This window comes from Syngnathus floridae, chromosome 1 (assembly GCF_059516105.1).
Source record: "Syngnathus floridae isolate MCC-2025c chromosome 1, RoL_Sflo_1.0, whole genome shotgun sequence".
In the NCBI taxonomy this organism is placed as follows: domain Eukaryota; kingdom Metazoa; phylum Chordata; class Actinopteri; order Syngnathiformes; family Syngnathidae; genus Syngnathus; species Syngnathus floridae.
The window spans coordinates 16,276,547-16,300,623 of NC_142413.1; the positions used below are offsets into that span (position 1 = coordinate 16,276,547).

Genomic DNA, 24,077 nt, shown 5'->3' on the forward strand with positions numbered 1-24,077 from the left:
ATGCTCCATTCCATCTTGCAACTGAAATCACTGTTTTCACATAATGCAGCATTTTAATGAACAACACAGCCAAGTGCACCCTCCTGGCACAGACATCCAGAAACAAAACAAGTTTTTGTCTTTTTCCAAGCACAAAGTCTGCTTGTGAACATAACCAACACACCAATCGCTAGCACATGATCAGCCAGCCATTTACAACCACCACACATCAAAGGCATGACGAAACTGCATTCAAAAAATGTAAACAAGAAGCAACTACATACCATGTAATCTCCCATAAAGTTGGCAGTGGTGAAATAATGAACATTTTGCCACATTACAAAGTACAGCAGGTCGAATACAAACTGAATTATTATTTACCATCTGTGGCCAGGGTGCAGATGTGGCGTTACAAAACCATGTAAAATACTTGTTTATCAAAAGGGAGCTCTTTAGGCATGAGGCGTGAAATTCATTCCAGTGAGGGAAAAAATGCGTGTTCGTGTCCTCCAGTCTACAGCCTCTCGAAGCTGATGGAGCAGAAGAGGAAGATGGCGTAGAGCAGCATGAGCCAGAGGCCCAGCTTGCGGTCCAACTTCCAGCGGTTTAGATGGATGCACAGGACCTCAAGCAGGGACAAAGAACCATTCATAAAACTTCTAAATCGAAGAAGTCGATGATTAATCGAACAAACTTGAGTCAAATGTTCTTACAGTGAGTGCAACTGAGGCCAAGAGCAGGATAACGGAGTAGACCAGGCCCTTGCTGTTGATTGTTACCTAAGAAACAAAAATATTGGGTCACTTAGAGGAGTGATGTCCAACCACTGTTGTTCAATTAACAAACAATAAAGATGCATGTCCTCAGACTTGAGTCCATATAGACCATCAAATGTGAGCTGCGTTATGCTCATGTTTTTGTCCCCCACTTCTCAAAGATGTCAATATCAAGATTTATGCAGCAGTAGTCTATTTTTGAACATGCCCTAGTTAGTATGAATGTATTTCTGCTTTGTTGACTTTTCTGCAGTGAGAATGCTGAGGAATAATCACATTTCACAGAATATCCCCCCACATTGGAATAGCTCATGAAGCTCAATTAGCAGAATATAATGTTCAAACTTACCACTGTGCCATGGCTGACAATGAGTGTCCTCAGTGCCCAGGGGAAACCCAAACCCAGCAGCACATCAAAGATATTACTTCCAATGGAGTTGGACACGGCCATGTCGCCCAAGCCTGCGAGAAAATGTGCAATGGAAGTAACAAGATTAAGGCCTCGATCTCATCTTGAGTTTGCAGAGCCTAGTTTGTGAAATGTACGTTTGAACCTTCTCAGATTCCAAACTCATCGTGGCGGTGTATTAAAATGTAACAAAGTGTGCACCTCGTCGGGCAACAATGAGGCTGGCCATGCAGTCAGGTACGCTGGTGCCGGCTGCCAGGAAGGTAATACCCATGATGACGTCTGGAATTCCGAGTGTGTAGCTGATGATGGTTACCTGGACAGAGAGGGAAATACAATTGAGCCAACAAGAACTAGAAAGGGCAAATTCCATTTCACTGACGTGGACGTTTATCCTCGTCAACTGTGATCCAACCGTATACTGCCGCAACCGCCAACATACATATTTTCGTCAGCTACGTGAAATTCAAGCTTGAACATAACTGTAATGACAAACAAATGCCAGTAGATGTCAGCGTTGAGTTACATTGGATTTGCAATCAGCTCAGCTTTAGAGTTGAAGTCAAAGATTTGAGGGTGAACCCCAGCTCGTCACATCAATTATGAGGGAATGAAACGCCAAAGAACGGAAAAAACGGCGAAACAAACTATTTTTCCCTGGCTGGCAACGTGAGCAATTCTGCTTTGAAAACAGCCGCATGAGGATAAAAATGGAGTTAGCCTGCTGTCCTTCTCATCGACTCAGTTGTCTATCATTGCTTATGAGTGTGTTTCGTACCATCCAGACCATGAGGTAGGAGAAGAGGGCGATCCAGAGGGTGGAAGCCAGGAAGGTGAGCAGGTACCAGCGTTCCCACTGTGGAAGGTTGCAGTCGGGCACCGTGCAGTGAAGCAAGAGGCTCACAGGCCAGGAGAGCAGCCACTTAACACGCACACATGGGCCATCTGACAATATAATCACACCCACACAAACACAGAAGCGTAATTACAGATTCAACCATTTACATCACAGATGATATGATCAGAGTCAACAAACAATCACCATCAAGTGCTCACCTGGTATGATGAAGGGTTTGAAGGGTTCACTCTCTTCCTCCTCCCCCTCTTGCTCTTCCTCCTCCTCATCCTCTTTGACTTGAGCAGCGCCTGCGGCCGCTTCACCGCTGTCCTTTCCCTCCCCCCTCCCCACGTCTAAATGCTGACATTCCGCCTCGGAAACTGAGCCGTTCTCTCTCCCCCGTGACCCGCCGGCACTGCAACCGTCGTCCGCTGAGACGTTGCCGTCTTTGGCCCCGACCTGAGCTCGGATCAGTCTCTGCCTCTGTGGGAAGGATGCCGAATTAAACCAAAGTATGACTCTGCAGAGTTGAGGGGGTTAGTTCATGTTGGCGATGTGAGCGGATAGGCAAGCAGAGATGAGCCACGTGCATGCCTCATCACATGCACGCCATACCAATACAGCAAATTGAATAAGGGAAATGGTGAGGATCCATGCAAGGGAGAACACAATCAAGCCATTGGGCAGTTGCTGTTGTGCTTTGATTTGTGAGTGCTGTTGCTGAGGACAACTCTAATCCAGTCACAATGAGCAATTTTTCAAAATGAGGCTTGAAACTGTTTAATGCCGCTTCAAGTCCACCGTCAGACTTAACATGAAGCAAAGAATTACACAAAACCACACAACGTCGCCTGTCTAATACACTTACTCATTAGTAAAAAGGTTTGCCTGGCGGAAGCACATGTGATCAAGCTCATGTCAGTCACGGAGGAGAAGAGTAGTGTGTTTGTCAAAATGTTGATAAAAGGCACGCCCTCTCTTTCCTGACAATCCCCTTTCCCTTAAATCTGGTAATTCATCATTAAAACACCTGCGGCTTACAGTCCGGTGCGGCTGATATGTATATAAACAAAATAAGATTTTCCCTTCATTTTAGCTGGTGCGGCTCATAGTCTGAAAATTACGGTATTTAAAAATACTGATACGTATATTCTTTACACTCTGCAAAAATGCCTACTATTACTGCATCTTAATAAGTCACTCACACTAGTTGTAAAACTTGTCTTCGACCCCAGTGACCAACTCGTGCACAATTAGTCATGATGTACAAATAGTTTCTTTCTTTACATTCGATTTAATTATGCTATTACTATGTTTTATAAAGTATGCGACAATATTATAGAGAGCTATTTCTGAATGATAGTGTCAAAGAAAAAAAATACAGACATTTATCTTTTTTTGTTCTTGAAGGCTCCTGATCCTGGGGCATAGGCAGCCCAGGTGGCGCACGTCATTTCCACACCATTTCTGGTCTACGCGACACTTAGCTGCTATGAATTGTATTTTGCAAGAAACCTTTGATGTGATATCATACCATTTGGCATATGTCTATGAATTATGAATAATTAAACCCATGTCACTTGGCCGAGGCCGATGGTCACGATCTGTTTCAAATGGTTCACAAGCACACTTAGCGCCTGAGAGCAGGGAATTGGTAAAAGGGCGTGAGCCATGCGGTGTACCTCATTGATGAGCGTGCGCACTGCCATGCGCAGGCGGGTGTAGGGGGAAAAATGCACAGTGATGAGAAGGCGGAGGCTTGCCTCTGAGAAGGTGAGCTGGTGCGGATGCAGGTTGAGCAGCTCATCCACCCTCACCACCCCCGAGTCCTGACCGACCACAGCACACGAGTCTGATCAAGGTGTGGGCAAAAAACAGAGGATGGAAATCACTTACAAAAGCAGACACGTGTGCAGCTTTCACATATGATTGTATCTTAAAATGTTGGGCGTTATTCAAATCTCCAAGAACTCCATTATTAAGGGTTTATCACATGAGTGGGAAAGTAGGCACACGGGAGCGTAAATTCTCAGAGAAAAGAAACAGATGTACCCGACTTAAGCGGCACAATGTCTGCATCACAGTCGCCGGTATTCCCCACCGCCGTTGCACGTCGCAGACCGCTCAAACACGGCGGACCTGCCCGGTTGCAAAACCTCTCAACCAGGCTGCACAGACAGCTATTGAACCTAGACACCAGACACACACACACACACGCATGCGCACACGCTTCAGAAGGCATGGCAGTTTCCGATTGACAAGGAAAGAAAGGAGATTAGACTCACTTCATAATGATTATATATATTGCATACATGGAGATCAGTATTATGGTCTCCCACCTGCATAAAGACACACATTTAGAAATACTCAAATTACAGTACGGGTGGATGTATACTAATTTTCTCCTGTCCTACCACTGGACTTTTTCGTCGTAGATCACCTGCAAGTTCACAAGTAAACACAAAGGTAAAAAGTCAATGACACCGCAGAGTGAATTTACATATCATAATCATATTGTCTAGAATGGACAAGTACGCCGTTGAGATGAAAAAAATTGCTTGAGGTTTCTGAACGGGCTTTCTTACCGCAATGAGCACAATGATGGACAAGATGTAGAAAACAGCATCGCGAAACAACGGCCACCAGCTCAGGGAGATTGGCTGAAGAGAGAACATCCAAATATCTGACATTTATTTCTCAGCTCCAGCAAATGTGACCATTTTGTGTGCACGCGTGTGTGTGTCTTTAAGACCTGTCCTGCAAAGATGCCGCAGAGACCAATGATGACCAGGATGTTAAAGACTGCCGAACCCACAATTGTTCCGACACCAACATCTCCTTTTGTGATAAACACTCCTGAAAATAAGTTGAAAATAATTGTGTCAGTATTTATCAACTCAAAGTAGCATGATGTGAATAATGTTGTTTTTTGCAATCAATCATACTATTGTCCGCCTCGCTGCAGCAGCTTGGCAATGCTATCCGAAGTTATTTTTCCAACTAGTGCTAGAGAACCAGAGGTCACAACTTATCATCCCAAGAGTGAAAAATCTGTCATGTTTTCAACAAACAACTTTGGTCTCTTTGACAACAATAAAAATTGTTATCGTAAAAAGCGTTCTCTTGTGTGAAGCATTAGTGAACTGCTTATCTGGTATTTATTTCCACCACTAACAGGACCATTATTTTTATTTTTACTGCATGAATCTTATCAGACCGGTTCCAGGCACCAACGACAAAGCAAGAAACAAGCATGACACTTGACTCCAATTCTGTAAAATCTTCTATCAAGTAGTGCCTAAAAGCAATATTTGTCTCCGACTGAATTTTTATTCTTTTTTTGTTGTTGCTTTTACTATGTGACCTCTTTTTGAAACCACACTGTTTGTCTTCTTACCAGCTCATATCTTTATATCTTTTTTCTCATCCTGTATTTTACTCTGTAATAGAATTGGTTTCTCGTGCTTCCTCTGGGTTTTGTTTTTTTACAGTTCCAATCAGGTCAAGATGCTGATGAGTGCTGGCAATTTGCCGATGCAGCGTGATTGAGTTGACTCCAGAGTAGAGTAAGTAATGGGTGAAATGAGTTTGGTACTGACCAATCAAAGATGTGAAGAGCTCAGGGGCAGAGCTCCCGGCGGCCATGAAGGTTGCCCCGGCCACATCCTGGCTGAGTTGCAGGTTCTAGGAGGTTCATCAAAGGTGGAATGTTTTGATGTTCTATTTTTTCTTTTCAAAATGAGGGAACAACGTTCACTTCCATTTGGAAATACATCACAACGAAAAGGCTCTCACACCTCTGAGACTTTTTCCAGTGATGGCACGAAATAAACATCACACACAATGGCTAGTGCGTGAAACATGTAGATTGCCTGAAAAGACCAGATTGATTTTGAAAGAAACATTAAGATATTTTTCCATTTTTCATCTCAGCTCTGTGGTGACTCACACAGAGCACATGAAGGACGACAGCTCCCTGTCTCCGCTGCTCCAGAGTGAAAATGTCTTCCGGAAACTCGCTGATGGCTGCGCAAGAGACGACAACAACAAACAGTCGACTATTAACTGAAGCATGAATAATTCACTTCGTCAGGTTTTCAACATCAGACAGAAAATCGGTTGAACCCTTTTTTTGAGGAAACAGCTTTTTTTTTTTTTTAAAGCTAGACACTTTAAAAGCATTACAACTGTACAAAGAGGGATTGACAAAAACCTCTTTGCTTGAAACTTCACTCAGTGTATGACAAAGACGCTTAACTTGCTTCCCAAATTAGTTTTCTCGCCTTTTTCTTGTGACTCTCCACCATGAGTTCTGCCATCTCTTCGACATATCTCAATTACGTTATTCACTTCAAAGAGCCGCAAAGCTGAACTTCTCCTTGAGTATCATTACTAAAAAGGTCAGACAGTGAACTCAAGCGGACAAAGGACGTTGGACAAAGGAGCCATTATCACCACCCACTGTTTGAAGGAGACTTTGAGAGAAGAAATATCCTACATTGATTCATTTTTTATTAAATAATATGCATAATTTAATAATGTCTGTTCCAAGACGTTTGCTCACTTGAAAAGTGGGTTGCTTTAAACAAAAGGAGCTGAGTTGTTTTACACATCTTGATGAACAAACAGCTGGAATTCAGAACTTTTAGCTGATATTCATGTTTTGATCAAAAACCCGAATGTGTTCAGTACAACAAAAACAAAGGAATTGACCTTGGCGTTCCAATACTTTAGGAGGGGACTGGATATTCTCTACGTTCACCTTAAAAAGCTCCTATGACCACCTGCCTCAAAGTTGGCCCACTACCGAAGAACATGTTTAAGTGATGAGATGGAGAGCTATTGATGAATGGGTTCACTAATCAGCAGGTCATCACAGCAGGTCAGCAGCTTTGATTCTAACTAGCGACGCATCGTTTAGTTTCTTAGCAACCAGAACCCTCAAAGGCTACATACAGTTTGTGAGCATCAAGGTTTCAATGTGCAGTTTAGACCTGCCATTGTTGTGATACTCAGCAATTTGCGGTGGGCACGTCATGATTTCACAAGACAAAGTGCACACAGATTGTTTGTGCATGACCACTAAACAAAATTAAAATGAATCAGCCTTTCAATCCAACAAAAAATCTTTTTTTCACTTTTCAAGTCTGTTCAATTGGATTTTTAAGTCCAGTTAAATTGTATTTCAATTCGTACAATTACATTTGCATTTGATCTTTAGGAAGTAAAGAAAAACATTTACATATGGTTCCTATTTAATTTATATGCAATATATTTTAATTTAATCATTATTCAAGTGCAGTCTTTTTCCTTTTTCTGAATTTAATCACTGTATAAATGTTCCCACTGTGCATAATGTTACAGTGGCTCATGACAATACATATATTTTTTTAATGAAACCCTTGCATCATTTTTAAGAACACCGGTTAGGTCGACTATATTTTAATATTGATCATTATGGCGATGCTAATATGAGAGCAACGGTTTTTTTTTTTTTTTTTTGGAGGTGGTACTAAGTTGGTGTAAAAAGTTTTGAGAGCCGCCAAATGATGGGAAACGCCCCTTTAGTCTGCTTCTAACGCAAAGAATGTCTTACCAGATTTGGAGAATGAGTCTGAGGATTGATTGTTGTCATCTTTCTGGATGATGACCTCCTTTTTGGATAAGAAGATTTCAACATCTCCAGAGTTTCCACGATAGTCTGCAAAGAGGGGAAGCTATATGGTGAAATCACAACACTGCGAGTATTTTTAGTGATCACAATGTTGATTGCTAAAGGCATGCATTAATTAAAAATCATTTTTTAGCTTTCTAAATTATTCATGTGTTTGAATCAGAGAAAGGAAATTGTCAGACGTAACTGCAAGCACCTGTAACTGCTACATTATTAAGATGCAACACCCAGACAGCTGTGAGCAGACAGAGTCCACTGACGCAGAGCCGGGGGACAAGCAGGTTCTGCCTCGGTCTCCTCGGCGCCTTCATCCTGCCGCCGACACCACTCGCCGGCCTCTACGTTCAGAACATGTCGCCGTTCGTTCACGCGTTTCGTGGCAGCTCCCCTGCGCGCAGCAATAAGTCAAAAACGCAGCCTGCTGCTATAAATGTAAGGATACAATCGTCTTTCTTGGTTCCCCTCCGACGGATAAGGAGTCCAGTCAAGAGGCTCAGCCCGTTAGCAGCATCTCAGCATCCAACCCAGATGGAAGGAGTCCGGGTCAAACCGCCCAGTCGAAGCATCAACCAGCGCATACATGAAAACGTCGAGTAGTGCTCATATCCTCACGTCTCGTGTCACAACATCTGATTGCACGCGAATGCTGGATAAAGGAAAACGGGAGAGGAGGCGTTTTCGTGGAGCGATGGCACACTGCGCCACTAGAGGGCGCCTTTTAGCTTGCAGAGTTATAGTGCTATGGGAGTCAATGACGACATCGTGTTCCAATTCTCATTTTACAATTTAAGTTGATAATATTTTGTTGATAATATTTTTAATAATTCAAAGAAGCAGAAACATTTCACCAATGTGCTACTTTAGTAACAAAGAATTGTGACCATATTGTCAATACTCCTACACAAGGCATCACAAGGTGATGTAACAGGTGTTCATCTTGAAGTCTGACTGAAATTAGATCAAATACACCACTTGACTTTCAGACAAAACATGCTGGTATTTTTCAACCACTAAAAGAACTGAAAACGTGGTATTCACCAAGAAATGAATCCAAGGTACACAACAAAAAGAAATGCTTGGCTCAGACAGGAGGCAAGGCTCCATAGTGTAAATGAAAGTAGGGTTGTAACATCAGGCGCACTATCCTCCATAGGTGGTGGACCGGAGGAAAGTCAAAATATTGTGCATAACTCCCTGCAGCCAGAATAACCAAAATGGCAATTATGGCCATACAGATGATAAACACCTTCTGGGTGGAAGATTCCTTGGCTTGTGTGCACCTAGAAGGAGAAGGAAATGATTGAACTACAGGTGAATTGAATCGTCAATAGAATACATAACATGATCTGGCAATCTCACCAGTTTGTTTGTTGCAAGTTGGTGGGAGGTCTGGTAGCTTCGTTTGAGTCTGTTTCCTCCTGTCCACAAAACTTAAGTGAGCGCCTTCGTTACTTTCATAAAGTTAAATCAAATAGTTTGTATGTGTGCTCTGGTTATTTATGTGAGAATGGCTTCATACTTGACTTGTATCCGTGGAGGGTACCATCATGCTTCTTGTTTCACTTGGAGTGGCTAAAAGCTTGAGTTCCTCTGCGAAAGACATTTCCGCAAAATGCGATTCCTTTTTTTTCTCCATCAAATCACAGAGAACAGTTCTGGAAACCAGTGACGACATCAATTCAAAAAGTGTACAAGGAAGACATAGTTCAATTGTTTCTTGAAAACGGAGTATAGTGGTCCCGTGAGACACGAGCTTCATTTGCTCCGCGAATACACGCGTAACTCAAAACAGTCGTAACTTATACAATCATTCCACAAGAAAAGAATAGAAATGCCACAATCTATTCCAACTTCACAAAACAACAAAAAAAAAAAGAGAATAGCACATCGTCATATTTTACTGTCAAAACATACGCAAAAAAAAGTCCAGAATTAAAGAGTTTCTGCTTTAATTCAATGCTGCTCCTTTTGCAGTGCATGCTTTAAACGCCTGGGGGTAGTATAATACAAACATTGCTATACACTGAGAATGTCACAACGGCTCTTCACTCCAAAAACGGGGTCACTCATATCTCATGGCACCACTGTAGTATTTGAGGATTTACTTACAGCAAGGCCTCATCCTCTCTGTCCTCCAAGTGATTCCTCAGCTCCTGGTTTGCCAGCCTGAGATCCTCCAAAACACACAAACAACTAACCTTTAAGCATTTCCACATTCCTCTGGTCACAAGGCAACACAGATGTGTCATACTAGAAAGACAGTGTCTTATAAAAGGTGTCTGGAAAAACCTGTGGTTGCGTATTGGTCGTACTTTTCCGGTGTTTTTGATGGCTAATACGCAGCATCTGCACGATATCACAAGTTTAACAAAACAAAATTTGAAACAGGCTGTAAAGTACCTACACTTGTTTAGGCCTGTCACAACAATTACATTATCAACTCATTACTCGATGGGGAAAAATAGACACGGTGATATTTTCTGACTTAATAGATGGTCATTTAATAGTGTTTGTTTACATGTCATCAATGTTTATTCACGCTACTTTGTTTCCAGGCATTCACATGCGCGCGTACACCCGGGAGGTGGAGGGGCTTTCGAAACCCGCTTATACGGTTCAGTCCAACAGTTACATTTTGGTTTGCATAGGTCCCGTCGGTTCAGTCACACGCAACTCTTTTTTTTTACATTTATTAATGAGGCGAGACCAGCATACCGAGTCTGTATGTCTCCATACAAGATTTGTGGTGAGATTACAGTTCACTTGAAATTGGGATGCATGCTGGAAAAGAAAATATTGTGAAAGGCCTACCTCACACGGGTTATTTATCCAACATGTTATTGACGTGTTAAGAAATGGTCAGTTTTTCTGAAAATAAGGCAAATACATCGAGATGACATACAAATCAAACCATCCTTACCTTGATGACATTGGAATACTCCTCAACAGTTTCCTCTACCTGCTGTAGTTGCAACTTGCTCTACCAAAGAACAAAGACATAATCTATTACGATGCCAACTCTTGTGAAAATATAATACGATTGTGCGTGCAGAGACGACGAAACAAAGTACGCATTTAAATAAAACCTATACCTGTTGAATGACCTCATCCCTTTGCTGCAGTTCTATCTGAGCCTCTTCTGTTCTTAACTGACACACCCAGAACCAACAAGTGAGAAAACCTCCCTCAAATGCTCGAAAAAGATGTAAGAAATTAGATTGAGCTAAAGTTTACTTCATTGTTTTTCAGGGCAGCACTGAACTTGCTCAAGCTCATCTTGTCCTGTTCTCTTTGCTTCTGGAGGCTCTGAACCTGGTAAATCATGAAATGCAGTAAATAAATATTGTTGCACAGGGTTTCTATTGCTTACTGATTCTGGCAATTTGCTTTTTACAGCACACAGTGATGAAAACAGAGAATTGTTGTCAAACCTCTGCAATCAGTTTTGCATTTTGTTCCTTCATCTCACTGCATTCCTTCTCCTGCAGACATGTAAAAATCAAAGAGTGATTCAGATATACAGAATTCAAAGAAAAACGAAATAACTCCGCAGGTAGGTATTTGCAAACGCTCCATAGGCAGAAACAGCACACAGTTATGGACGTCCTAACCTACCAGTACTTGTAGCTTAATTTCAGTGGACTGCTTTACATCGAGGTCTCCCCCCAGTGGTAACCTGCAGGGCTGTGCTTCCACGTGCTGGATCATCTGTTGCCTCCTACAAATATCGAGCAGGACAAAAATAATAATGCAACCGATTTGTGATCAAATAAAGAGTGTTCATTGTGAAACCTATTGACTGGAAAATGCCAAACTGCTAGAAGCAAAACCACAATAATATAGTTTAGTTTATCTAGCTAGCACTAGCGACTATATTAAAAGTGAGGGATTTAAAGATCACGTGAAAAGTAAGCAATTTACCAATACTTAACCAAACTGTCACGAAATTAATTTCTTTCAAGTCAAATGCTAATATAGTCTGTACAACAAACACTTACCACACTTCTCTTCCTTTTTTTTTTCAGTTTTGATGGTTAGCCACGCCAGAGTGTGATGGATTATTTTAGGGTTCGACAATAAAGTACCAGTATGGTTATTAAAGAAAAATCCTACTCAAGCCCCCGTGACGCAAAATCAACAAATTGCTAATGCCTTTGCCCACTTGTAAAGATACATTTTAATTGGCAACGTACAACAATAATTTTAAGAGGCTTAGCAAAATGACTCACTTCAGTTTACAAACACTTGTGAATCTCAGAATCAATTTTACTCACAAAATTGTATAATATAAAATACTGCAGCCAAAGATGGTCACATGAAATCATCTGGACGCTATTTATTTCAGCAAAGCCAAATATACAGATAAACAGCAAATATTTTAACACAATGTAGAGAATACTTGTAGAATATTGAGAAAAGATATATTTGGCTGTAAAAGAAGTTATTGGCAGAAGACACAATAACTGCTTTACCACAGGGGAGAAAAAAAATAAAAAAGATTTTAATAAGGCAACCGGTGCAGTGAGAGCTGATGGATAGTCAATTAGTCACTTTTGTGGTGCCACAGGCTCATGTTCATCATTCTCTGGTAAAGTAAGCCATGTCGTATGAAATAATTGGTATTGGGTCCTTCACAAGTTACACCCTTGATCGGATTTCCCCCAGTTATGTTCTCTAAATGACCTATTACAAAAACATTGAATGGTTTAGGATGGTAGTGTTTCACTAATTGAGGACAGTGCTGAGGGCAATGGCAATAGTCATAAAAGCATAACATACACAGTAATCATTATTAACACACATTCAGTCAAATATTTCAGTGCTGAGTATTCCTGTTTGGGAAACAATGTTTTACTGAGGGAACCTTTTAAGAGTCCAGCCTTTACAAAAGTCATTCAGTGATGTCTTTGCTCAGGTGTTATTACCGGGTAGGTTCAAGTGATCCCGTCACCTGAAAGTGAATCCCATCTCCAGGTAGAGGTGACGGGATAAGTGGGCAGAGCCAACAGAGGTACCAGCAAGTACCAAAAGTGTGACGCAAGTTGCCCAGGAGTCCGAGGTTGTAGGGGCGACGAGACGAGAACCACTCTCTTGTGGTTTGTCCCCGGAAAAGCAGGAAGAGGTGGAAGAAGAAGAAGGCAGAGACCAACAGGAAGCCCACGACGCATGTGTCGGCAATGAAGGCGAAAGCGAAGGCACGCGCCGAGACCTGACCTGGTGGGAAAGAGGGACATTACCAGGACTATGATTCAGTATTGTGCCCACCCTACACCCGCTGAAACCACCTCAACTTTAATATTCAGTATTGTGCCCACCCTACACCCGCTGAAACCACCTCAACTTTAACATTCCCTTATGTCTCTAAATCGCCCAAGCATCACGTAGATAAAAATTAAACTCAGCTTCGCTCATAAGTCAAAGTAGCACATTATAAATGAATTACCTGAAATCAGCATGATCCAGGGTATCAGCAGCAGCAGGACGCTGTGCAGAGTCACGCCTTCTTTCAGAATGACGATGAAGACCTCAGCGTTCATTAGCGTAGCGTACAGCAATCCCGACCACATGAACAGCAAGCAACTCAGGAAGTAACGGTAGTTGCGGAAGCCCACGCATTGGCCAAAGAACACGCAGTGGTGGTCCCGCCGCAGCACGCACACCTTGCAGTCATAGCAGTGGGAACAGCGTGGAGGAGTGTGCGTCTCACATGCGTAACAGAACCTAATTTTGTAAAAAGACAAGGATCATTCTTAAAAGTTACAACATATATGACAGTGTTGAGACAATTCACAAATCAGTTAACAACCTAGTTTTGGGCAACAGAAACACAACAGCAGCAATAGCAATGTCAGAACTGTCAGGTCCGTTTAATTTCATTGACCTGAATATATGTTAAAAACAACAACAAAACCTTCTCACCTCCATCCCTGTCCCACATTATCCCCTCCCAGGAACACGCCTTTGATGCTGGGGCTGGTTCGGACAAATAGCAAGGCGTTCCAACAAATGTTGCAAAACATAAAGTATTGGGCCAGCAGGTGCACGGATTTCCACCGCGAGGACCACTCCGTCCTCTTCTGGTCAACCTGCAGTGGAGCCTCAACCAGCACCAGGTAGCTCACCTCCCCGGTAATGGAGAAAACCAAGAAGGTGTTTAAGATCACAGGAAGATAGTGGCACGTCTTCTCCACCTTGCGAAACACGATGGCTGCATAGCTCGTCATGTCTCCTGTTCCTGCTAGTCCAAAGACTGCAACAAAGCGATAAAACTGATTTGAGAGACGCGCCGTGGAAGCTAGCAAGCTTTGACAGCCAACAAACTACTCTGTTACTCTGTTAAGTAACGAGAGAAAACTTGAAAAGCGTTATATTACCTGATGTGTGTTGGCTCCGATTTATTGTAACGACATAGATAAGGCATAACAATGTTATTAGATACTATTTGTGTGTACCTCTCATAGTTGGGTGACGTCACATCCGTGCGAGGCTGCTTTCCGGTAGGGAAATATTAAATGTATTTATAATGTATTATCTGTATTACAGCAGCTTGGGAAATTAACGCCCCTTTCAGATAACAAACTTCTAAGGTTTGGTGCATTTTATTGTTCATGTTTAGGATTGCTTAGAAACCAATTCTAAAACAAGAGGTGCTTATGGATTAAAAATACGTTGAAACGAATAATGAGTCAATAAAACCACATCATGCCTACTGTAATCATTTAAACTAACCACACGTCAAAATGAAATTAAAAAATATTATATTTGATTATAAATTTCTTCCCCCAACCAAACCCTGAAGTTTCGACGATTGGTGTTTTCTAAAAATACGTGTTGGAACGGCCGGGTGCATTTTCCTTTCCTCCAGGCTGGAATATGCCTATGCACAAAATAAATTAAATTGAACTAAATTAAATTAACATCCATATATGCCCGCGCACGCGCGCACACGCACGTACTTACGTACATACATGCATACATACATACATACATACATACATACATACATACATACATACATACATACATACATACATACATACATACATACATACATACATACATACATACATACATACATACATACATACAGTAAGACTTCAGAATTTTAGTTAGGTAGTTTTTTATGATTATGCAAATGATCAAAGGTAATGTGCTTGTATATGCAAATTATTTGAATTCAAAGAGGATTTCCTGCCTCTGGTCCCACCCCAAAGTGACCTTAATCTCAACAGCTTTTGCAAATCTGCAGCCATGGCTGCATCTGAGGAGACTTTAATGTCAGTTGGTCATCTGAATAGACCAAATGTAAACACTTTCAGCATTCATAGAAATTTGAGAGGAAATATGCACAAAAGAAGGTAAGATCATTGTCCCAGGGGTGACAAATGTGGGCTCTTGTTTTTTTTTTTTTGCAATAGTATTAGTTCCAAACTAATGATTCATTGTGCTGTTTTATGTTTTCAATATCCAGTACGCAAAAGCCAATTGCATTACAATATGATTTTTCATCTCAGAGACGCCAAATGCTGTAAGTATCTGAACTTTATTCTTAGTATTGTTGCACAGGTGGAGAAATAAGTTATTTTCTTGTTCTTTTAATTGTCTTTACATGTTCTCTTTAGTCATACCATACGTCTGCAACAACGTTGGCAGGAGCTGAAGGACAGAGAGAGCGCTGCCCAACATCATAACCAGGAGCTGATGCAAAAGTTTGACAGGGCTCAAGACACACTGAAAGAAATGATGGCCGCCACCGCTGCCATGAAGTCCATTCGGGTAGAGAAACATGGCCGCCAAACATCAAAGAGGCTTTATCTTTCTTTTGAATGTACAATCCTGCTCATCACCCGCTTTATTCCAGTAGATGGAGTATGATCAGTTTCTGGTGGAGAGCTATCCCTGCAGACAGAAACAACAGAAAAAGAAATCACAAGTTCATCACAAAACGGTAATCATCTTTAACATTAACATATTGTTGACCTTTCTATATCTGCCCCTGAACAAAACGTAGCAACCCTTAACAGTTCATAAAAAAAGAAATTGAAATAGAAAAATCTCTACATATAAAACCACAACCTGCCCTGTCACATCTCTTAGTCACAGGCTGCTGGCAATCTAGATAAAATCCAACCCCTATGAGTTTGTCTTTTCTGTCATTTTTGCTTTGTTCTTTTTACTCTATAAAAACTGTATAGTCTTACTGCATCTCCAATAAATATCTCAAGATAAGATAAGGTAAGATAAGATAAGAAACTTTATTGTCATTGTATGGTGAGATACAACGAAATTGAGGAGCAACTCCAAACAATAAGACAAGTAAACATAGAGCATATAGTAGACAGTACAGTAACCTAAAGTGCAGAGCAGATGAATAATTAAATAATAATATGAATAAAAACAGAGGCAGTGAAGTAGGTCAAGCTACCCTGTTGCATGGTGAAATTGTTTTGTCATGAAGGGGCATACAGAATCAATTCTTGCATGACAAAGCAGCCAAACAGGACATCACAGATTCAGTGACTACTATGTGAAGAGGCCAGACACACACTTGTTGCTATTCATCATATTAAATGTGTTTTAATTAATATGATAATAATAATAGTATACTGCATTTCTCTCCACCAGATGATGGCAGAGTATATGAAGATGTGTCTAAAAAAAGAAGAAGAATATGGGTCCACGTCTTCTGTTAAGAAAGCTTTATATTCACATAGTAAGTGCAATAGAAAATGGACGTGGTGCACTATACATCAGTCTCCCTGTCATTAACAACATTTACGATATTTTTGCATAGATCACGGCAGAGATCCACAGAAAGATGCTGTGACACAAGCGTACAATGGCCAAGGGGGTTCTTATCCATCCTTTATGGACTCTCCTTCTCATTCCCAATCAGACCAGACCATGGCAACTTCTGTAGTCCCTTCGACTTTACTTCCATGTCCTCAGGGCTTCCAACTCCAACATCTCGTTTCCACTCCACCACAAAATGCACCAGGATGGGCTCTCGATCAGGCGGACGGACCCCGGTCCTCTGTGGAGGACGCAGAGACAAGCAGCTTCTCAAGGAGGATGAGCGTTCATTTATCTCAGGAATTGGATTTTAAACCAGGTGTGAATAGAAAATAGCTCTTTGTGCGTGTACAGTCTTTTTGTGTCCTAATGTGCTTGTCATTCTTTGTTAAATAGTCCGCCTGTCCAGTGAGCATGTTGAAAACAGAGGTGACAACACCAGCAGCAGCAGCAGCAGCAGTAGTGTGTGCGGACGGATGAAGTGTGACAGGAAGAAAAGTAACACCTCAGAGAAAAACAGAAGAAGTTCGCAGAAGTAAGACTTGTTTTAAAATTATTGTATCCAGACTTAAACAATACTATTCTACCGCATTGTCATTTCCAGTGAGAACCGCCGGTGAAAATAAATGGAGCGCAATTGAATTAAATTGCATTTTACTTTTTGCTTTTTCAAATCAGATCATCGAAGACTTCCTCATCTGTAGGGGCAAAGACATCTGAGAGTGAAGCATCATCTCACAAAGGCAGCACCAGCAGCAAAATGAGGAGGAACATCACCGCATTTGTTGCTGGATTACCAATGAGGAACCATAACGAGACACGAGAGCGAGAAAGCCCAAAGAGCCGTTCTATCAGCGAAACCCAAAGTGAACATGAAGTGAGTCAGAGTCTTTTGAACCAGTCAGATAGCAACAGGGGCAATTCACCATCCCGGTCTGAGGAGTCGAGTAGTGGAAGCGACACAGCCGGAGGAAAGAAAGACAATGAAGGACTGGAAGAAGACAAAGAGGCAGACAGCAAAAGTGATGAGATAGAAGAGAGTGATGTAGAGGGGGACAGCGAGGATGAAGAGGCGTCACCAGAAGATGAGCGGGACAATGAGTCTGACAAAGACCGAGGAAGTGACGACGTTTCAGACAAGCTGAAGAAGCAGAATAAAGAGCAGGATTCAGCTTTGTTGCAGGATGAGGAAGAGCATGATGACCAAAGTGAGGACGAGTCGGATGAAGAAGAGCAAGCAGAGGAAAGAGATTCAGATGACGTCATCATCTCACATCAACAGAACAAGTTGATTTTGAATTTATGAAGTTGGACAGATTCAGTTGGTTTAGCCATACATTATGGAAGTGAACACAACTGATGTGCTTTCAGGCCCAGGGTGCACTTTACCCTGCAAGAGGCTTCTGAAGATGATGATGGCAACGAGGGAGCCACAACAGCAACATCTGATGAGGACTCAAGTGACCCTGCTGATGATGACATTGAGAATCTCCTTGCACCTCATCCTCAGACAAGAAAGTAAGTCAAGAGGTGGAGAAGTGTAAAAAGCATTATTTGTTAAATGAATATAACTCCATGTTTTATTTTACAGAGAAAAAGACACGAAAACAGTTGAACCCGATAGTACAACCCCAAAAGGTATCAAGATCAAACAAAAATGCAAACTTGACTTTTGTGGATGTTCATTCAGGTTTTCTTTGCTTTGCAGTGATTTGCAATGTGGAGCTTTTCCGAGGAGAAACGCACACAGATCAGCAAAGTGACTCTGATGAGTTTGACCATTTTTATGACTGATAGCTTATTTTGTCTGTCGTACCTTTTCCTACAAGTATCACACACCTAAATAGTGTGTGATACTCAATTTTTTGTTGCTATGCAAGTGGAATCGTCCATTTTTGAAAAAGGGTTGAAATTGCTGAAAGGGATACAGGCAGTATCCCGTTTTCAGAGACATATATGTGTAAAATGGATGGTTGGCAGGCCCTCACCACAGTTTTATGCTGATTGGTCAAGCTTGCCATCTCAATGTGGCAACACTGAAACATGGCAATCTTTTGTGTGTTTAGGCAGGCTAGACATTTGCTAGCCACAGCGATCAGAAAATGGGAACAGTTGATGGTCTGAGATCAAATGCACAACAAGTGTCTTTAAAAATAAAACATACATTAAAATTTGATTTTAAATATAATTATATTTTGTTTTAATTGATGTTATAGGGGCAATCTGTACTAGTGGTATTGTATGCTCACCCCCACCCCTTCCAGAGACCAAAATATTAAAATAAACACCAGTGTTTGGTCAATCATTATTGATGTTGTACATGTAACCTATATTAACATTACACATACAAAAACTCACACAGGTAGTAATTTTGATTTATTGCTGCTGGCTGGTAAAAACACCATAGTCTGTATAAAGATGATCAGACAACCCTGCCCAGCTGTGTTATATATATATAAAAAAAATATATATATATATTGTTGACTTGGTTGGTTTGAAACTGGCCTCTGGTGGGTACATTTTCTTTATTAGTCCTTCATACAATCAAATTTTAACCACCTGAGCCGCCAAACAGCAGCTGACTCTTCTGTCGTCAACTGTTGAGGCGGCACGCTGAATCAGCAGCCTTCCATAAGTCCCGCCCACATGGCCTTTGGTCAGGCGTCCGGGATTGATACAAACACAGCCAATGACATCCTGCAGAGTTTGGATGAATACACATTAATAGATGAAGGGGGGGGGGGGGGGGGTTATTCTGTACCTTAACAAAGTAGCGCAGCTCAGATGGAATGACGAGAACGTCCGGTGTGAGCGGCAGCTGACCAAAGCTCTGAAACCTTTCATAGTCCATGTTCACATCCTCAACAGGTGGGTACAGCGGGTAGTAACTGAGGGGTAGAGGTGGTGTGTGGGGGGTTGAACACTGATGTAACATAAGGACGATAGAGCTTTTGAAAACTTTTTCCCTTTTCTCAGCCTACCTTCTCTGGGTCAGTATGTGCTTCAGAATCCGCGAAAATCTGTCCGATCCAGCGCCACTGCAACGCAAATTGAGAACAAAAAGCTAAATAGGAGATTAGCACACAATAGACAAAGTACAATAATTTAATATAATTCGATCCTCATTGTGTTCAGCTTGTAAAGGCAGGATGGATGAGTGTTTCAAGTGGCATACTTGGTCTCCTGATTTAAACATCTTGTATTTTGACAACATGAGACTCCATAGACTCTAGTGTATGTGTGTGCTGTACTCAAGATGACCCAACAAGCCATGTTGTAAAAGCAGTGGTAAAAGTGTCCAAATGTGGCCCAAAATTACTGCTATTTGTCCACTACTGCCTTCTCACCAGCTGATCTCTTCTGCCCCCAAATGGAACAGGATGTCAGTAGAGGTCAAGCCAAAGGTCACACCGTCAATCAGCAAGGTGCAAGGATCAGAAACCAGGGTCACACGCTGCAGGGATGAAAAATTATTTTAGGTTTGTCTAGCCAGAAATTACTTTTAAAAGAAAAAAAAGTGTATCTGACTGGGTTCTTGCTGAGGTTGGGCAAGGTGAAGGGAGGCTGCGGGTAGATGTAATGATGATGGACGTCTCTCTGGGAAGGAACAAACACCAGGCGACAACCGACACTGCAAAAGGAAAACAAGCATCGGGAAATATCTTAAAAACTGAATGCCAAATGATAAAATATTTTGCCATATCTACTTCAAACTGTGTACTTTGGTGCTCTAAAGTGTTTGTCACTTTAAGATTGAGTGAGGGCTCCTCCTGTATAAGTGCTAGAATTCTACCATTTGGCACTTTGAAAAACACGGTGTGTGTGTGTGTGTGGGGGGGGTATGTTGCATAGGACCTCTAATTTCATTTAATTGGGATTTATATTAAGGACTTTCTGAGACTCATCTGAGGTCTTCCATAACCTAGAGACAACCCACAAAAACACAGATGGATTCAAATGCAAACTCCAACACAGGAGGGTTTGAGCACAGCTGTCATCTATGCAGTAAATGTGGTAACAACAGCACTTCGACAAGCTATCTTAAGCAAAATGGACTTTGTTTCAAAAGTTTCCTATGTTGCGCGGAAAAGGATGGTGAAACATACGATTTTGTGCCTTCCACGATGCTTTCGATGCATCTCGAGAAAATGGCTTCAAAAGGCTCAGTCACCTGGGATTTCTGCTTGAAGAAATAGAGAATTTCATGTGACTGAGGTAAGCAGACACGTTTTTGTTTTGTAGTTTTGATGATGCAGAATGACCTCTAGCGGTGAGCGTACCTCAATGTGTTCGTGTTTGGAGTCAACAAAAGGACCCAGCTGCAGAATGAAATACGGATATAATGGTCACTCATGTTACAAATTACATGTTACAAAGTACAAACAGTCAGAATTTTGCAGACATGCAAGTGCTATCGCTCGGTTGAAAGAATTTACCAGTATGCAGACGTCAGGACGATCCCTCCCAATGACGTGGATCAGGTCCAGAAGAGGTTCAAAGTTGAGGCTGTCAGATGGGGTGTAAGGTCCACAAGCGACAAGCACATTGACCGGCTCTGGGAATTGCACGAGATTACGATAGAAAGTTACAAACATTTCAATTTTGATTAAGGTGAAACAGCAAGTGGCTGAGATTCATTATGTCAACAGCAGAGCAACAGATAGATAACGCATCCTTCCCTACCTTCATCTGACTCCATTTTACCAGCTGATGAGTAGAAGGGAAGTGGAATTCCCTGCAAAAAAACATCAGCATGATCCAAAAAAATTACTGGAGACTAGATCTGGTTCCAAAACAATGAAGTGGATGATGTCTTTTAAATCTGACCTCATAGAGTTTAGAAACCACCAATTTCCCTCCTGTGGTATTCATTCCTTCCATCGCCACTACCTGGAGAGAACAGAAAATGTCTTGAAAAGGGCAGGAGTGTGTGTTTCCACCAAGCAGATCAGAATTATTGGTGTGAGAGCTCTCGGTCGGATGCTGGCTGAGTCTTCAGCCCAGCTTCCATGGCACACTCTGTTACTTTAGGTGGCCCATATAGCCTGTTGCACACAGTCTCAGCGCACAGGTAAAGGAGAAACCACCAGTTTGTTCATCAGTAACCACAGCCACAAAATGGGCAAGGTGCTTCAATGAAGAAATAAGCCCTTTAGAGGAGCTTTCACTGAACTCACTTGGCCCGGAAACAGGGAGTACTCCTGGAGCTCTGACAGGTCCAGATGTACTTGCTGACCACCTTGCTCTGGCCCCGCTTCCAACAACACAGATTGTGCGTTCAACTTGCCGTTACTGTCGCAGCACACCTGGCCCAAAACTGACATGCAGTCCTACATAATGGATAAACTCAACATGAGAGTACCACCCATGATGTACCACAACATTTACATTTGTACAGTTCAGTGACGCAAGAGTGGTCAGTTCAATATTAAAAAAAATAATAAAATAAATGTTTGGGCACTGTGAAGGCTTGTCCTATTTTGAGTCAAAACAAAAGATAATTAGTCCACTTTTATGAAGGACAACAGATATCCGAGAATAATTATCAGTGAGAGGCTGAAATCAGAGCATTGGGAAAATCTACGTAAGTTGAAGAATGTAAACGATGGCTCTACATAATTAGCATTAAAATAGTGGTTCCATCCATTTTCCATACCACTTATCTGTACTGTGGTGTAATAAGAAGAATGGAATTAGGAAGAAAGAAACACACAGCAAGTATAAACAGGCTGTAACATTCACAAAATTAAAATTCTGCAATGGATATGCTTGTTTGTATGCTGCACCTGTTTTGGTAGTGAGACAGGAGAAAACTCTTCAATGTTGAAGTGGGACTGGAGTTGTTCTCCCAGTTCCTCAATCTTCTCAGTCAATACTTTAGAAACACAAACAATAATTGGTTTATGCAAATACAATGTTGTAGAATAAGACAGAAGATGCAAGATGCAACATATTCAGCCTCTATTGCGGATTAAATGTATTTGCTAAGGTTACAAATGTCCAAGAGCCAGTGTAAGAAAAATATTAAATAACTCATCAACTTCAAGCTGATGTTTTTTTTTTGTTTTGTTTTTTTTATGCAAAAAATAAAATTGACAGTAGGGTTTGACAAACCCTGTTAGGTCTTCCTTTCATTTCCCTTCCCTCACCATTGCGAATGTCACGCAGTCTCTGGAACATGTACTTGTAGCTGGAATGCAGGGTATCCTCAGCCCTTTCCAGCAGCTCCAGTTGTACCTCGGCACCAGAAGCCTTCCTGCCAGCCCAACGTGTACCCTGCACAGCTCCGAATGAGACCATCACTTCTCCTTTGCCTCCACGTTGGCTGTATTTCTGAGAAGGAGTGGCGCTGCACAAACGATGGTAACAAAAATCAGTTTCTGTAGACTCAAATTTAGAGTTTGTACTTTTTGAATGTGAATGTTTATGGCAGAATACCTGGGAGAAAAGCAGGCAGGAGACAGGAGTACACCAGGACTGGTCAACAAGGCTGAGCTCCTCTTTGAGTGAGGAGTTTCTGGAGTGGTTAGCACTCGTTTCTGAGAGCCCTGCACACAAGCGCACAAACTCAGGGCATGTATGCTAAGACACAAAGTGGACACATCTATCGCGCAAACAACTTCAAGAGCAAAACGCTAAAGTATCAACTGACAGACTGACTGACTAACTAACTAACCTTTGCAGGAGTAGAGTAGCAGTCCAGGAGATTATCTTCTTCTTCTTCAGCTTTTATTCTGAAGGGGGAAGTCAAGGTCTGTGGCAAATGGACTTTCAGTTTGACAGGTCAGTCCCAAACGTATAATTTCACGGTTTCTTTACTAAAGGATACATGTCCTGTATTGTGGTAAGGTCTCTAGGTCTGTTTCGCTCTTCCCTTTTGAAGCTTTGCTTGGATTTATTCCTCTTGCTTAACACCTACAAAAACAATGAACATCTTTGAGAGGGGAAAATGTCAGACATGAATGGGTTTAATGATTCTTACTTCGTATTCAAATTGGTCCAAGGTGTCTACTGAAAGCAACAGTCCATTTTTTGTGGTGCTGTATGCAACCCACTCCAAAACCCACTCATCTGCCTGGATCCTATTGCAAATGCATTGCTCCACCACTTAGGGATACAAGAGCCACACACAACACAGAGAAAGGTATTGTCAATGCAAAAAGACATAATAATAAGAATACAGTACAAAATAAATGGATGGACAAGTGGAGAAGAACTATATTAAAATCGCTACTTACTTTTGTCCAAGGCGGAGTCATCATTACAAGTTATGCAGAACATTTCGAGTTCTGATTTCAAGTCCTCTGATGTTATCGGTGACATTGTTCTTGAATGACTTATCGACGAGGAAAACAAGCCCGAACGCAGAGCACAATTCAATGTCCAGTATTGCTTTAGCAGCTAGCAATTGCGTGAATCGCACGTCATAGCACGGGTCCAAGCTTTGGAAATAAACTTCAAGGTAGGAAAAGTCTACATTGCTTTAACTCCGACGGCATTTGCCATTACGATATTTACTCAACACTGGAGAGCGCCCGTTTCACTTTACCGCGAAAATGTGTCTGAGAGCTTTTTCCGTTTCCGTTTTTTTTTCTTTTTTATTCGCGG

At 41.6% G+C, this 24,077-nt stretch overlaps 5 protein-coding genes across 17 annotated transcripts; 1 reads left to right on the top strand and 4 right to left on the bottom strand.

Moving 5' to 3' along the window:
• Positions 1-27: 27 nt before the first annotated feature.
• Positions 28-8,374, bottom strand: LOC148404307 (sodium/potassium/calcium exchanger 3-like). 3 transcript variants are annotated; one of them, XM_088378526.1, is made up of 17 exons: positions 7,873-8,374; positions 7,599-7,703; positions 5,952-6,028; positions 5,800-5,874; positions 5,602-5,686; positions 4,755-4,858; positions 4,588-4,662; positions 4,417-4,442; positions 4,288-4,341; positions 4,055-4,191; positions 3,685-3,854; positions 2,221-2,485; positions 1,943-2,109; positions 1,366-1,480; positions 1,105-1,217; positions 693-758; positions 28-604 (listed from the first exon to the last, which is right to left on the bottom strand). In XM_088378526.1, the coding sequence occupies exons 1-17, from the start codon at positions 7,985-7,987 to the stop codon at positions 494-496; spliced, it is 1,860 nt and encodes a 619-aa protein (XP_088234652.1). In that variant the 5' UTR covers positions 7,988-8,374; the 3' UTR covers positions 28-493. The 3 variants fall into 3 exon arrangements, with proteins under 3 accessions (XP_088234652.1, XP_088234661.1, XP_088234642.1); XM_088378535.1 differs by having other exon boundaries at positions 3,766-3,854; positions 7,864-8,374; XM_088378516.1 differs by having other exon boundaries at positions 7,864-8,374.
• A 73-nt stretch (positions 8,375-8,447) lies between these two features.
• On the bottom strand, positions 8,448-11,864 carry LOC148404308 (uncharacterized). Of its 9 annotated transcripts, none has more exons than XM_088378742.1 (11): positions 11,675-11,864; positions 11,292-11,394; positions 11,108-11,158; positions 10,911-10,988; positions 10,769-10,825; positions 10,597-10,656; positions 9,966-10,022; positions 9,786-9,850; positions 9,196-9,331; positions 9,036-9,106; positions 8,448-8,956 (listed from the first exon to the last, which is right to left on the bottom strand). In XM_088378742.1, exons 2-11 carry the CDS (start codon positions 11,382-11,384, stop codon positions 8,758-8,760), a joined length of 867 nt encoding a protein of 288 aa, XP_088234868.1. In that variant the 5' UTR covers positions 11,385-11,394; positions 11,675-11,864; the 3' UTR covers positions 8,448-8,757. The 9 variants fall into 9 exon arrangements, 7 of the variants coding, with proteins under 7 accessions (XP_088234868.1, XP_088234886.1, XP_088234877.1 ...); XM_088378760.1 differs by having other exon boundaries at positions 9,036-9,094; positions 11,675-11,821; XM_088378751.1 differs by lacking the exon at positions 11,675-11,864 and adding an exon at positions 11,598-11,629.
• A 133-nt stretch (positions 11,865-11,997) lies between these two features.
• Positions 11,998-14,183, bottom strand: zdhhc24 (zDHHC palmitoyltransferase 24). 2 transcript variants are annotated; one of them, XM_088378721.1, is made up of 4 exons: positions 14,129-14,183; positions 13,596-13,926; positions 13,120-13,397; positions 11,998-12,890 (listed from the first exon to the last, which is right to left on the bottom strand). In XM_088378721.1, exons 1-4 carry the CDS (start codon positions 14,133-14,135, stop codon positions 12,598-12,600), a joined length of 909 nt encoding a protein of 302 aa, XP_088234847.1. In that variant the 5' UTR covers positions 14,136-14,183; the 3' UTR covers positions 11,998-12,597. The 2 variants fall into 2 exon arrangements, with proteins under 2 accessions (XP_088234847.1, XP_088234856.1); XM_088378730.1 differs by having other exon boundaries at positions 14,051-14,183.
• A 553-nt stretch (positions 14,184-14,736) lies between these two features.
• LOC148404310 (uncharacterized) lies at positions 14,737-18,777 on the top strand. Of its 2 annotated transcripts, XM_088378546.1 has the most exons (11): positions 14,737-15,034; positions 15,148-15,204; positions 15,299-15,452; positions 15,541-15,624; positions 16,302-16,389; positions 16,471-16,788; positions 16,866-17,004; positions 17,148-17,756; positions 17,841-17,987; positions 18,061-18,107; positions 18,178-18,777. In XM_088378546.1, the coding sequence occupies exons 1-11, from the start codon at positions 14,928-14,930 to the stop codon at positions 18,261-18,263; spliced, it is 1,836 nt and encodes a 611-aa protein (XP_088234672.1). In that variant the 5' UTR covers positions 14,737-14,927; the 3' UTR covers positions 18,264-18,777. The 2 variants fall into 2 exon arrangements, with proteins under 2 accessions (XP_088234672.1, XP_088234681.1); XM_088378555.1 differs by lacking the exons at positions 14,737-15,034; positions 15,148-15,204 and having other exon boundaries at positions 15,303-15,452; positions 15,538-15,624.
• Positions 18,778-18,830: 53 nt separating this feature from the next.
• pola2 (polymerase (DNA directed), alpha 2) lies at positions 18,831-24,062 on the bottom strand. Its single transcript, XM_088378566.1, has 18 exons — positions 23,708-24,062; positions 23,452-23,576; positions 23,299-23,384; positions 23,146-23,203; positions 22,908-23,017; positions 22,619-22,818; positions 22,256-22,344; positions 21,647-21,799; positions 21,297-21,359; positions 21,153-21,204; positions 20,906-21,024; positions 20,750-20,788; positions 20,576-20,649; positions 19,998-20,100; positions 19,817-19,923; positions 19,451-19,507; positions 19,231-19,357; positions 18,831-19,166 (listed from the first exon to the last, which is right to left on the bottom strand). Exons 1-18 carry the CDS (start codon positions 23,790-23,792, stop codon positions 19,014-19,016), a joined length of 1,800 nt encoding a protein of 599 aa, XP_088234692.1. The 5' UTR covers positions 23,793-24,062; the 3' UTR covers positions 18,831-19,013.
• Between the last annotated feature and the right edge of the window lie 15 nt (positions 24,063-24,077).

Bases quoted from the DNA above. Each gene is read 5' to 3' on its own strand.
- LOC148404307 (XM_088378516.1), bottom strand. From the start codon at position 7,987: ATGAAGGCGCCGAGGAGACCGAGGCAGAACCTGCTTGTCCCCCGGCTC. The intron at 2,486-3,684 runs GTACACCGCATG...TCCTTCCCACAG, and splicing joins TGCGCACGCTCATCAATGAG to AGGCAGAGACTGATCCGAGC. The intron at 2,110-2,220 runs GTGAGCACTTGA...TTATATTGTCAG, and splicing joins CAAACCCTTCATCATACCAG to ATGGCCCATGTGTGCGTGTT.
- LOC148404308 (XM_088378742.1), bottom strand. From the start codon at position 11,384: ATGATCCAGCACGTGGAAGCACAGCCCTGCAGGTTACCACTGGGGGGA. The intron at 10,657-10,768 runs GTATAGGTTTTA...GTTCTTTGGTAG, and splicing joins GGGATGAGGTCATTCAACAG to AGCAAGTTGCAACTACAGCA. The intron at 8,957-9,035 runs GTGAGATTGCCA...TTCTCCTTCTAG, and splicing joins AACTTGCAACAAACAAACTG to GTGCACACAAGCCAAGGAAT.
- zdhhc24 (XM_088378721.1), bottom strand. The intron at 13,398-13,595 runs GTGAGAAGGTTT...TTACAAAATTAG, and splicing joins AATGTGGGACAGGGATGGAG to GTTCTGTTACGCATGTGAGA. The intron at 12,891-13,119 runs GTAATTCATTTA...CTTTCCCACCAG, and splicing joins CTGGATCATGCTGATTTCAG to GTCAGGTCTCGGCGCGTGCC.
- LOC148404310 (XM_088378546.1), top strand. From the start codon at position 14,928: ATGGCTGCATCTGAGGAGACTTTAATGTCAGTTGGTCATCTGAATAGA. The intron at 17,005-17,147 runs GTAAGACTTGTT...TTTTCAAATCAG, and splicing joins AACAGAAGAAGTTCGCAGAA to ATCATCGAAGACTTCCTCAT. The intron at 18,108-18,177 runs GTATCAAGATCA...TTTGCTTTGCAG, and splicing joins CGATAGTACAACCCCAAAAG to TGATTTGCAATGTGGAGCTT.
- pola2 (XM_088378566.1), bottom strand. From the start codon at position 23,792: ATGTCACCGATAACATCAGAGGACTTGAAATCAGAACTCGAAATGTTC. The intron at 22,819-22,907 runs GTATTCTGCCAT...TCGTTTGTGCAG, and splicing joins CCTGCCTGCTTTTCTCCCAG to CGCCACTCCTTCTCAGAAAT. The intron at 21,800-22,255 runs GTGCAGCATACA...TCCATTATGTAG, and splicing joins CTGTCTCACTACCAAAACAG to GACTGCATGTCAGTTTTGGG.